The sequence below is a fragment of the Bombina bombina genome, chromosome 8 (assembly GCF_027579735.1).
Source record: "Bombina bombina isolate aBomBom1 chromosome 8, aBomBom1.pri, whole genome shotgun sequence".
Classification (NCBI taxonomy): Eukaryota; Metazoa; Chordata; class Amphibia; order Anura; family Bombinatoridae; genus Bombina; species Bombina bombina.
Window position 1 is genome coordinate 345,467,500 of NC_069506.1, and position 15,531 is coordinate 345,483,030.

The 15,531-nt window shown below is 40.8% G+C and overlaps 1 protein-coding gene across 3 annotated transcripts in view; it reads right to left on the reverse strand.

Annotated features, from left to right (window-relative positions):
* Positions 1-15,531, reverse strand: part of ARHGEF12 (Rho guanine nucleotide exchange factor 12) — a 1,204,049-nt gene that overhangs the window by 536,539 nt on the left and 651,979 nt on the right. For all 3 annotated transcript variants that reach the window (XM_053691590.1, XM_053691589.1, XM_053691591.1), the window contains one exon: positions 1,041-1,178. In XM_053691590.1, coding sequence (XP_053547565.1) covers positions 1,041-1,178 — 138 coding nt within the window. The remainder of the gene's footprint in view (positions 1-1,040; positions 1,179-15,531) is intronic.

Here is a 15,531-nt window from a genome sequence, read left to right on the forward strand (position 1 = left end):
AAACATAATTTATGTAAGAACTTACCTGATAAATTCATTTATTTCATATTGGCAAGAGTCCAAGAGGCCCACCCTTTTTATGGTGGTTATGATTTTTTGTATAAAGCACAATTATTTCCAAATTTCCTTTGTTGATGCTTTCTACTGCTTTCTTTATCACCCCACTGCTTGGCTATTCGTTAAACTGAATTGTGGGTGTGGTGAGGGGTGTATTTATAGGCATTTTGAGGTTTGGGAAACTTTGCCCCTCCTGGTAGGATTGTATATCCCATATGTCACTAGCTCATGGACTCTTGCCAATTACATGAAAGAAAAAGCTACTGAGAATAAGTGCTATTGCATTGTCTTTGTATTATGCACTTGTTGATTATATAATTGAACAGTATTTAAAGGGTCCTATAAATGTCTTGCTTAGGATTTTATTCAGGTTACCTTTGTGTGCTAGAAATCTATTTGTTAGGAGCTCAGATTGCATTTTATCATTTTTACAAGAACAGTTTCAAATGAATCTAAGATGATAAATATATATTTGTTTTCTTAATAATTTAATAAGATTTAATAAATCCTTCTCCAGAGGTGAAATGAACAGAAAACCAACGCTCCTCATTTTACTTTATTAAAGTCTAGACTAACAGCTTCTCCTCTTACTCTAAGCATCAGTTGTATGCCCCACATATATGTTTGACTCTATGGATCCTTGATAATAAATATTTGCCCAGAAAAACAAAGCAGCTTCCGGAGTGTGACAAACATTCAAAATAAGAAACAAGAATCCAGGACAGCCTTGGAAGGAATGAAAGCCAATGTGACTACTAATAATATTAATAAACGTGGCACGGTAACCATGAAGGGTATTCAAATCCTGTGTATAGGTGACTAATCTTGTTTGGTAAATCGGCTGTTACAGTGAAGAAGAAGAAAGAACAAGAATAAAATTAAAAACAATAAACATCAATAGTGAAATAGAGACAAAGGATTACAACACATTTAGAAATGTGTAGTCAGAAAAGGTCACTCATGATAATTATAGTAGAACTTACAGGACTTCATCGATCTTCTGCAAAATAGACTCTGCACAGACTTTCTCTTTTTCCAGTGTATTGCGCTCTCTAAAGCGTTCAGCGTCCAGCTTTGCAAGCTCGCTCTCTGCCAAGGTAAGCCCCATGCTGCGCTTCTGCCTAAGGTATAAAAGGAACAGTGATGAGTGTGTTGCGCACCTAAAAACATAATTTATGCTTACCTGATAAATTTATTTCTCTTGTAGTGTAGTCAATCCACGGGTCATCCATTACTTATGGAATATATCTCTTCCTAACAGGAAGCTGCAAGAGGATCACCCAGCAGAGCTGCTACATAGCTCCTCCCCTCACATGTCATATTCAGTCATTCGACCAAAGCAGACGAGAAAGGAGAAACCATAGGGTGCAGTGGTGACTGGAGTTTAATTAAAATTTAGGTCTGCCTTAAAGACAGGGCGGGCCGTGGACTGACTACACTACAAGAGAAATAAATTTATCAGGTAAGCATAAATTATGTTTTCTCTTGTTAAGTGTAGTCAGTCCACGGGTCATCCATTACTTATGGAATACCAATACCAAAGCTAAAGTACACGGATGAAGGGAGGGACAAGGCAGGAACATTAAACAGAAGGAACCACTGCCTGAAGTACCTTTCTCCCAAAAATAGCCTGCGAAGAAGCAAAAGTGTCAAATTTGTAAAATTTTGAAAAGGTGTGAAGCGAAGACCAAGTCGCAGCCTTGCAAATCTGTTCAACAGAGGCCTCATTTTTAAAGGCCCAGGTGGAAGCCACAGCTCTAGTAGAATGAGCTGTAATCCTTTCAGGAGGCTGCTGTCCAGCAGTCTCATAGGCTAAACGTATTATGCTACGAAGCCAAAAAGAGAGAGAGGTAGCCGAAGCCTTTTGACCTCTTCTCTGTCCAGAGTAAATGACAAACAGGGAAGAAGTTTGACGAAAATCTTTAGTTGCCTGCAAATAGAACTTCAGGGCACGGACTACGTCCAAATTATGCAAAAGTTGTTCCTTCTTTGAAGAAGGGTTAGGACACAGTGATGGAACAACAATCTCTTGATTGATATTCCTGTTAGTAACTACCTTAGGTAAGAACCCAGGTTTAGTACGCAGAACTACTTTATCTGAATGAAAAATCAGATAAGGAGAATCACAATGTAAGGCAGATAACTCAGAGACTCTTCGAGCCGAGGAAATAGCCATCAAAAACAAAACCTTCAGATAACAGTTGATATCAATGGAATGAAGGGGTTCAAATGGAACGCCTTGAAGAACATTAAGAACTAAGTTTAAGCTCCACGGCGGAGCAACAGTCTTAAACACAGGCTTAATCCTAGTTAAAGCCTGACAAAAAGCCTGAACGTCTGGAACTTCAGCCAGACGTTTGTGTAGGAGAATAGACAGAGCAGAAATCTGTCCCTTTAACGAACTAGCAGATAAGCCCTTTTCTAAACCCTCTTGTAGAATGGACAATATCCTAGGAATCCTAACCTTACTCCATGAGTAACTCTTGGATTCGCACTAATATAAATATTTACGCCATATCTTATGGTAAATTTTTCTGGTAACAGGCTTCCTAGCCTGTATTAAGGTATCAATAACCGACTCCGAGAAGCCACGCTTTGATAGAATCAAGCGTTCAATCTCCATGCAGTCAGCCTCAGAGAAATTAGATTTGGATGTTTGAAAGGACCCTGAATTAGAAGGTCCTGTCTCAGAGGCAGAGACCACGGTGGACAGGACGACATGTCCACTAGGTCTGCATACCAGGTCCTGCGTGGCCACGCAGGCGCTATCAGAATCACCAAAGCTCTCTCCTGTTTGATCTTGGCAATCAAACGAGGAAGCATCGGGAATTGTGGAAACACATAAGCCATGTTGAAGACCCAAGGGGCTGTCAGAGCATCTATCAGCACCGCTCCCGGGTCCCTGGACCTGGATCCGTAACAAGGAAGCTTGGCGTTCTGGCGAGAGGCCATGAGATCCAGATCTGGTTTGCCCCAACGAAGAATCAGTTGAGGAAAGACCTCCGGATGAAGTTCCCACTCCCCCGGATGAAAAGTCTGGCGACTTAGAAAATCCGCCTCCCAGTTCTCTACGCCTGGGATGTAAATCGCTGACAGGTGGCAAGAGTGAGACTCTGCCCAGCGAATTATCTTTGAGACTTCCAACATCGCTAGGGAACGTCTGGTTCCCCCTTGATGGTTGATGTAAGCCACAGTCGTGATGTTGTCCGACTGAAATCTGATGAACCTCAGAGTTGCTAACTGAGGCCAAGCTAGGAGAGCATTGAATATTGCTCTTAATTCCAGAATATTTATTGGGAGGAGTTTCTCCTCCTGAGTCCATAATCCCTGAGCTTTCAGGGAGTTCCAGACTGCGCCCCAGCCTAGAAGGCTGGCGTCTGTTGTTACAATCGTCCAATCTGGCCTGCGAAAGGTCATCCCCTTGGACAGATGTGGCTGAGAGAGCCACCATAGAAGAGAATCTCTGGTCTCTTGATCCAGACTTAGTAGGGGGGACAAATCTGAGTAATCCCCGTTCCACTGATTTAGCATGCACAATTGCAGCGGTCTGAGATGCAGGCGCGCAAATGGTACTATGTCCATTGCCACTACCATTAAGCCGATTACTTCCATGCACTGAGCTACTGACGGGTGTGGAATGGAATGAAGGACACGGCAAGCATTTAGAAGTTTTGATAACCTGGCCTCTGTCAGGTAGATTTTCATCTCTACAGAATCTATAAGAGTCCCTAGAAAGGGAACTCTTGTAAGTGGTAATAGAGAACTCTTTTCCACGTTCACCATCCACCCATGCGACCTCAGAAATGCCAGAACTATCTCTGTATGAGACTTGGCAGTTTGAAAACTTGACGCTTGTATCAGAATGTCATCTAGGTACGGAGTCACCGCTATGCCTCGCGGTCTTAGTACCGCCAGAAGTGAGCCCAGAACTTTTGTAAAGATTCTTGGAGCCGTAGCTAATCCGAAGGGAAGAGCTACAAACTATAGAGAACCACTATAACAACACACCAGAGGCATTACATGGGATAGTCTATAGAGAACCACTATAACACACCAGAGGCATTACATGGGATAGTCTATAAAGAACCACTATAACAACACACCAGAGGCATTACATGGGATAGTCTATAGAGAACCACTATAACAACACACCAGAGGCGTTACATGGGATAGTCTATAAAGAACCACTATAACACACCAGAGGCATAACATGGGATAGTCTATAGAGAACCACTATAACAACACACCAGAGGCGTTACATGGGATAGTCTATAAAGAACCACTATAACACACCAGAGGCATAACATGGGATAGTCTATAGAGAACCACTATAACACACCAGAGGTATTACATGGGATAGTCTATAGAGAACCACTATAACAACACACCAGAGGCATTACATGGGATAGTCTATAGAGAACCACTATAACAACACACCAGAGGCATTACATGGGATAGTCTATAGAGAACCACTATAACAACACACCAGAGGCATTACATGGGATAGTCTATAAAGAACCACTATAACAACACACCAGAGGCATTGCATGAGATATTCTATAGAGAACCACTATAGCAACACAGCAGAGGCATTACATGGGATAGTCTATAAAGAACCACTATAACAACACACCAGAGGCAATACATGGGATAGTCTACAGAGAACCACTATAACACCACACCAGAGGCATTACATGAGATATTCTATAGAGAACCACTATAACAACACACCAGAGGCATTACATGGGATAGTCTATAAAGAACCACTATAACAAAACACCAGAGGCATTACATGAGATATTCTATAGAGAACCACTATAGCAACACAGCAGAGGCATTACATGGGATAGTCTATAAAGAACCACTATAACAACACACCAGAGGCATTACATGGGATAGTCTATAGAGAACCACTATAACACACCAGAGGCATTACATGGGATAGTCTATAGAGAACCACTATAACAACACACCAGAGGCACTACATGGGATAGTCTACAGAGAACCACTATAACAACACACCAGAGGCATTACATGGGATAGTCTATATAGAACCACTATAACAACGCACCAGATGCATTACATGGGATAGTCTATAGAGAACCACTATAACAACGCACCAGATGCATTACATGGGATAGTCTATAGAGAACCACTATAACAACACACCAGAGGCATTACATGGGATAGTCTATAAAGAACCACTATAACAACACACCAGAGGCATAACATGGGAGAGTCTATAAAGAACCACTATAACAACACACCAGAGGCATTACATGGGATAGTCTATAAAGAACCACTATAACAACACACCAGAGGCATTACATGGGATAGTCTATAGAGAACCACTATAACAACACAGCAGAGGCATAACATGGGATAGTCTATAGAGAACCACTATAACAACACACCAGAGGCATTACATGGGATAGTCTATAGAGAACCACTATAACAACACACCAGAGGCATTACATGGGATAGTCTATAGAGAACCACTATAACAACACACCAGAGGCATTACATGGGATAGTCTATAGAGAACCACTATAACACACCAGAGGCATTACATGGGATAGTCTATAAAGAACCACTATAACAACACACCAGAGGCATTACATGGGATAGTCTATAGAGAACCACTATAACACACCAGAGGTGTTACATGGGATAGTCTATAAAGAACCACTATAACACACCAGAGGCATAACATGGGATAGTCTATAGAGAACCACTATAACAACACACCAGAGGCGTTACATGGGATAGTCTATAAAGAACCACTATAACACACCAGAGGCATAACATGGGATAGTCTATAGAGAACCACTATAACACACCAGAGGTATTACATGGGATAGTCTATAGAGAACCACTATAACAACACACCAGAGGCATTACATGGGATAGTCTATAGAGAACCACTATAACAACACACCAGAGGCATTACATGGGATAGTCTATAGAGAACCACTATAACAACACACCAGAGGCATTACATGGGATAGTCTATAAAGAACCACTATAACAACACACCAGAGGCATTGCATGAGATATTCTATAGAGAACCACTATAGCAACACAGCAGAGGCATTACATGGGATAGTCTATAAAGAACCACTATAACAACACACCAGAGGCAATACATGGGATAGTCTACAGAGAACCACTATAACACCACACCAGAGGCATTACATGAGATATTCTATAGAGAACCACTATAACAACACACCAGAGGCATTAAATGGGATAGTCTATAAAGAACCACTATAACAAAACACCAGAGGCATTACATGAGATATTCTATAGAGAACCACTATAGCAACACAGCAGAGGCATTACATGGGATAGTCTATAAAGAACCACTATAACAACACACCAGAGGCATTACATGGGATAGTCTATAGAGAACCACTATAACACACCAGAGGCATTACATGGGATAGTCTATAGAGAACCACTATAACAACACACCAGAGGCACTACATGGGATAGTCTACAGAGAACCACTATAACACACCAGAGGCATTACATGGGATAGTCTATAGAGAACCACTATAACAACACAGCAGAGGCACTACATGGGATAGTCTATAGAGAACCACTATAACAACACACCAGAGGCATTACATGGGATAGTCTATAAAGAACCACTATAACAACACACCAGAGGCATTACATGGGATAGTCTATAGAGAACCACTATAACAACGCACCAGATGCATTACATGGGATAGTCTATAGAGAACCACTATAACAACACACCAGAGGCATTACATGAGATATTCTATAGAGAACCACTATAACAACACACCAGAGGCATTACATGGGATAGTCTATAAAGAACCACTATAACAAAACACCAGAGGCATTACATGAGATATTCTATAGAGAACCACTATAGCAACACAGCAGAGGCATTACATGGGATAGTCTATAAAGAACCACTATAACAACACACCAGAGGCATTACATGGGATAGTCTATAGAGAACCACTATAACACACCAGAGGCATTACATGGGATAGTCTATAGAGAACCACTATAACACACCAGAGGCACTACATGGGATAGTCTACAGAGAACCACTATAACACACCAGAGGCATTACATGGGATAGTCTATAGAGAACCACTATAACAACACAGCAGAGGCACTACATGGGATAGTCTATAGAGAACCACTATAACAACACACCAGAGGCATTACATGGGATAGTCTATATAGAACCACTATAACAACGCACCAGATGCATTACATGGGATAGTCTATAGAGAACCACTATAACAACGCACCAGATGCATTACATGGGATAGTCTATAGAGAACCACTATAACAACACACCAGAGGCATTACATGGGATAGTCTATAAAGAACCACTATAACAACACACCAGAGGCATTACATGGGATAGTCTATAGAGAACCACTATAACAACACAGCAGAGGCATAACATGGGATAGTCTATAGAGAACCACTATAACAACACACCAGAGGCATTACATGGGATAGTCTATGGAGAACCACTATAACAACACACCAGAGGCATTACATGGGATAGTCTATAGAGAACCACTATAACAACACACCAGAGGCATTACATGGGATAGTCTATAGAGAACCACTATAACAACACACCAGAGGCATAACATGGGAGAGTCTATAAAGAACCACTATAACAACACACCAGAGGCATTACATGGGATAGTCTATAAAGAACCACTATAACAACACACCAGAGGCATTACATGGGATAGTCTATAGAGAACCACTATAACAACACAGCAGAGGCATAACATGGGATAGTCTATAGAGAACCACTATAACAACACACCAGAGGCATTACATGGGATAGTCTATAGAGAACCACTATAACAAAACACCAGAGGCATTACATGGGATAGTCTATAGAGAACCACTATAACACACCAGAGGCATTACATGGGATAGTCTATAAAGAACCACTATAACAACACACCAGAGGCATTACATGGGATAGTCTATAGAGAACCACTATAACACCACACCAGAGGCATTACATGGGATAGTCTATAGAGAACCAGTATAACAACACACCAGAGGCGTTACATGGGATAGTCTATAAAGAACCACTATAACACACCAGAGGCATAACATGGGATAGTCTATAGAGAACCACTATAACAACACACCAGAGGCGTTACATGGGATAGTCTATAAAGAACCACTATAACACACCAGAGGCATTACATGGGATAGTCTATAAAGAACCACTATAACAACACACCAGAGGCATAACATGGGATAGTCTACAGAGAACCACTATAACACCACACCAGAGGCATTACATGAGATATTCTATAGAGAACCACTATAACAACACACCAGAGGCATTACATGGGATAGTCTATAAAGAACCACTATAACAAAACACCAGAGGCATTACATGAGATATTCTATAGAGAACCACTATAGCAACACAGCAGAGGCATTACATGGGATAGTCTATAAATAACCACTATAACAACACACCAGAGGCATTACATGGGATAGTCTATAGAGAACCACTATAACACACCAGAGGCATTACATGGGATAGTCTATAGAGAACCACTATAACAACACACCAGAGGCACTACATGGGATAGTCTACAGAGAACCACTATAACAACACACCAGAGGCATTACATGGGATAGTCTATATAGAACCACTATAACAACGCACCAGATGCATTACATGGGATAGTCTATAGAGAACCACTTTAACAACGCACCAGATGCATTACATGGGATAGTCTATAAAGAACCACTATAACAACACACCAGAGGCATTACATGGGATAGTCTATAGAGAACCACTATAACAATACAGCAGAGGCATAACATGGGATAGTCTATAGAGAACCACTATAACAACACACCAGAGGCATTACATGGGATAGTCTATAGAGAACCACTATAACAACACACCAGAGGCATTACATGGGATAGTCTATAGAGAACCACTATAACAACACACCAGAGGCATTACATGGGATAGTCTATAGAGAACCACTATAACAACACACCAGAGGCATAACATGGGAGAGTCTATAAAGAACCACTATAACAACACACCAGAGGCATTACATGGGGTAGTCTATAAAGAACCACTATAACAACACACCAGAGGCATTACATGGGATAGTCTATAGAGAACCACTATAACAACACAGCAGAGGCATAACATGGGATAGTCTATAGAGAACCACTATAACAACACACCAGAGGCATTACATGGGATAGTCTATAGAGAACCACTATAACAACACACCAGAGGTATTACATGGGATAGTCTATAGAGAACCACTATAACACACCAGAGGCATTACATGGGATAGTCTATAAAGAACCACTATAACAACACACCAGAGGCATTACATGAGATAGTCTATAGAGAACCACTATAACACCACACCAGAGGCATTACATGGGATAGTCTATAGAGAACCACTATAACAACACACCAGAGGCGTTACATGGGATAGTCTATAAAGAACCACTATAACACACCAGAGGCATAACATGGGATAGTCTATAGAGAACCACTATAACAACACACCAGAGGCGTTACATGGGATAGTCTATAAAGAACCACTATAACACACCAGAGGCATAACATGGGATAGTCTATAGAGAACCACTATAACACACCAGAGGTATTACATGGGATAGTCTATAGAGAACCACTATAACAACACACCAGAGGCATTACATGGGATAGTCTATAGAGAACCACTATAACAACACACCAGAGGCATTACATGGGATAGTCTATAGAGAACCACTATAACAACACACCAGAGGCATTACATGGGATAGTCTATAAAGAACCACTATAACAACACACCAGAGGCATTGCATGAGATATTCTATAGAGAACCACTATAGCAACACAGCAGAGGCATTACATGGGATAGTCTATAAAGAACCACTATAACAACACACCAGAGGCAATACATGGGATAGTCTACAGAGAACCACTATAACAACACACCAGAGGCATTACATGAGATATTCTATAGAGAACCACTATAACAACACACCAGAGGCATTACATGGGATAGTCTATAAAGAACCACTATAACAAAACACCAGAGGCATTACATGAGATATTCTATAGAGAACCACTATAGCAACACAGCAGAGGCATTACATGGGATAGTCTATAAAGAACCACTATAACAACACACCAGAGGCATTAAATGGGATAGTCTATAGAGAACCACTATAACACACCAGAGGCATTACATGGGATAGTCTATAGAGAACCACTATAACAACACACCAGAGGCACTACATGGGATAGTCTACAGAGAACCACTATAACAACACACCAGAGGCATTACATGGGATAGTCTATATAGAACCACTATAACAACGCACCAGATGCATTACATGGGATAGTCTATAGAGAACCACTATAACAACGCACCAGATGCATTACATGGGATAGTCTATAGAGAACCACTATAACACACCAGAGGCATTACATGGGATAGTCTATAAAGAACCACTATAACACCACAGCAGAGTCATTAGATGGGATAGTCTATAGAGAACCACTATAACAACACACCAGAGGCATTACATGGGATAGTCTATAGAGAACCACTATAACAACACACCAGAGGCATTACATGGGATAGTCTATAGAGAACCACTATAACAACACACCAGAGGCATTACATGGGATAGTCTATAGAGAACCACTATAACAACACACCAGAGGAATTACATGGGATAGTCTATAGAGAACCACTATAACACACCAGAGGCATTACATGGGATAGTCTATAGAGAACAACTATAACACCACACCAGAGGCATTACATGGGATAGTCTATAGAGAACCACTATAACAATACACCAGAGGTATTGCATGGGATAGTCTATAGAGAACCACTATAACACCACACCAGAGGCATTACATGGGATAGTCTATAGAGAACAACTATAACACACCAGAGGCATTACATGGGATAGTCTATAGAGAACCACTATAACACCACACCAGAGGCATTACATGGGATAGTCTATAGAGAACCACTATAACAACACACCAGAGGCATAACATGGGATAGTCTATAGAGAACCACTATAACACACCAGAGGCATTACATGGGATAGTCTATAGAGAACCACTATAACACACCAGAGGCATTACATGAGATAGTCTATAGAGAACCACTATAACACACCAGAGGCATAACATGGGAGAGTCTATAAAGAACCACTATAACAACACACCAGAGGCATTACATGGGATAGTCTATAGAGAACCACTATAACAACACACCAGAGGCATTACATGGGATAGTCTATAGAGAACCACTATAACAACACAGCAGAGGCATAACATGGGATAGTCTATAGAGAACCACTATAACAACACACCAGAGGCATTACATGGGATAGTCTATAGAGAACCACTATAACAACACACCAGAGGCATTACATGGGATAGTCTATAGAGAACCACTATAACAACACACCAGAGGCATTACATGGGATAGTCTATAGAGAACCACTATAACAACACACCAGAGGCATAACATGGGAGAGTCTATAAAGAACCACTATAACAACACACCAGAGGCATTACATGGGATAGTCTATAAAGAACCACTATAACACACCAGAGGCATTACATGGGATAGTCTATAGAGAACCACTATAACAACACACCAGAGGCATAACATGGGATAGTCTATAGAGAACCACTATAACAACACACCAGAGGTGTTACATGGGATAGTCTATAAAGAACCACTATAACACACCAGAGGCATAACATGGAATAGTCTATAGAGAACCACTATAACAACACACCAGAGGCATTGCATGAGATATTCTATAGAGAACCACTATAGCAACACAGCAGAGGCATTACATGGGATAGTCTATAAAGAACCACTATAACAACACACCAGAGGCATTGCATGAGATATTCTATAGAGAACCACTATAGCAACACAGCAGAGGCATTACATGGGATAGTCTATAAAGAACCACTATAACAACACACCAGAGGCAATACATGGGATAGTCTACAGAGAACCACTATAACACCACACCAGAGGCATTACATGAGATATTCTATAGAGAACCACTATAACAACACACCAGAGGCATTACATGGGATAGTCTATAAAGAACCACTATAACAAAACACCAGAGGCATTACATGAGATATTCTATAGAGAACCACTATAGCAACACAGCAGAGGCATTACATGGGATAGTCTATAAAGAACCACTATAACAACACACCAGAGGCATTACATGGGATAGTCTATAGAGAACCACTATAACACACCAGAGGCATTACATGGGATAGTCTATAGAGAACCACTATAACAACACACCAGAGGCACTACATGGGATAGTCTACAGAGAACCACTATAACAACACACCAGAGGCATTACATGGGATAGTCTATATAGAACCACTATAACAACGCACCAGATGCATTACATGGGATAGTCTATAGAGAACCACTATAACAACGCACCAGATGCATTACATGGGATAGTCTATAGAGAACCACTATAACAACACAGCAGAGGCATTACATGGGATAGTCTATAAAGAACCACTATAACAACACACCAGAGGCATTACATGGGATAGTCTATAGAGAACCACTATAACAACACACCAGAGGCATTACATGGGATAGTCTATAGAGAACCACTATAACAACACACCAGAGGCATTACATGGGATAGTCTATAAAGAACCACTATAACAACACACCAGAGGCACTACATGGGATAGTCTATAGAGAACCACTATAACAACACACCAGAGGCATTACATGGGATAGTCTATAAAGAACCACTATAACAACACACCAGAGGCATTACATGGGATACTCTATAGAGAACAACTATAACAACACACCAGAGGCATTACATGGGATAGTCTATAAAGAACCACTATAACAACACACCAGAGGCATTACATGGGATAGTCTATAGAGAACCACTATAACACACCAGAGGCATTACATGGGATAGTCTATAGAGAACCACTATAACAACACACCAGAGGCATTACATGGGATAGTCTATAGAGAACCACTATAACAACACACCAGAGGCATTACATGGGATAGTCTATAGAGAACCACTATAACACCACACCAGAGGCATTACATGGGATAGTTTATAGAGAACCACTATAACAACACACCAGAGGCGTTACATGGGATAGTCTATAGAGAACCACTATAACACACCAGAGGCATTACATGGGATAGTCTATAGAGAACCACTATAACAACACACCAGAGGCATTACATGGGATAGTCTATAGAGAACCACTATAACAACACAGCAGAGGCATTACATGGGATAGTCTATAGAGAACCACTATAACAACACACCAGAGGCATTACATGGGATAGTCTATATAGAACCACTATAACAACACACCCGAGGCATTACATGGGATAGTCTATAGAGAACCACTATAACAACACACCAGAGGCATTACATGGGATAGTCTATAGAGAACCACTATAACAACACACCAGAGGCATTACATGGGATAGTCTATAGAGAACCACTATAACACACCAGAGGCATAACATGGGATAGTCTATAGAGAACCACTATAACAACACACCAGAGGCATTACATGGGATAGTCTATAAAGAACCACTATAACAACACACCAGAGGCATTACATGGGATAGTCTATAGAGAACCACTATAACAACACACCAGAGGCATTACATGTGATAGTCTATAGAGAACCACTATAACAACACACCAGAGGCATTACATGGGATAGTCTATAAAAAACCATTATAACACACCAGAGGCATTACATGGGATAGTCTATAAAGAACCACTATAACAACACACCAGAGGCATTACATGGGAGAGTCTATAGAGAACCACTATAGCAACACACCAGAGGCATTACATGGGATAGTCTATAGAGAACCACTATAACAACACACTAGATGCATTACATGGGAGAGTCTATAGAGAACCACTATAACAACACACCAGAGGCATTACATGGGATAGTCTATAGAGAACCACTATAACACACCAGAGGCATTTCATGGGATAGTCTATAGAGAACCACTATAACAACACACTAGATGCATTACATGGGAGAGTCTATAGAGAACCACTATAACAACACACCAGAGGCATTACATGGGATAGTCTATAGAGAACCACTATAACACACCAGAGGCATTTCATGGGATAGTCTATAGAGAACCACTATAACAACACACCAGAGGCATTACATGGGATAGTCTATAGAGAACCACTATAACAACACACCAGAGGCATTACATGGGATAGTCTATAGAGAACCACTATAACAACACACTAGAGGCATTACATGGGATAGTCTATAGAGAACCACTATAACACCACACCAGAGGCATAACATGGGATAGTCTATAGAGAACCACTATAACACCACACCAGAGGCATTACATGGGATAGTCTATAGAGAACCACTATAACAACACACCAGAGGCATTACATGGGATAGTCTATAGAGAACCACTATAACACCACACCAGAGGCATTACATGGGATAGTCTATAAAGAACCACTATAACAACACACCAGAGGCATTACATGGGATAGTCTATAGAGAACCACTATAACACACCAGAGGCATTACATGGGATAGTCTATAAAGAACCACTATAACAACACACCAGAGGCATTGCATGAGATATTCTATAGAGAACCACTATAGCAACACAGCAGAGGCATTACATGGGATAGTCTATAAAGAACCACTATAACAACACACCAGAGGCAATACATGGGATAGTCTACAGAGAACCACTATAACACCACACCAGAGGCATTACATGAGATATTCTATAGAGAACCACTATAACAACACACCAGAGGCATTACATGGGATAGTCTATAAAGAACCACTATAACAAAACACCAGAGGCATTACATGAGATATTCTATAGAGAAACACTATAGCAACACAGCAGAGGCATTACATGGGATAGTCTATAAAGAACCACTATAACAACACACCAGAGGCATTACATGGGATAGTCTATAGAGAACCACTATAACACACCAGAGGCATTACATGGGATAGTCTATAGAGAACCACTATAACAACACACCAGAGGCACTACATGGGATAGTCTACAGAGAACCACTATAACAACACACCAGAGGCATTACATGGGATAGTCTATATAGAACCACTATAACAACGCACCAGATGCATTACATGGGATAGTCTATAGAGAACCACTATAACAACGCACCAGATGCATTACATGGGATAGTCTATAGAGAACCACTATAACAACACACCAGAGGCATTACATGGGATAGTCTATAGAGAACCACTATAACAACACACCAGAGGCATTACATGGGATAGTCTATAAAGAACCACTATAACAACACACCAGAGGCACTACATGGGATAGTCTA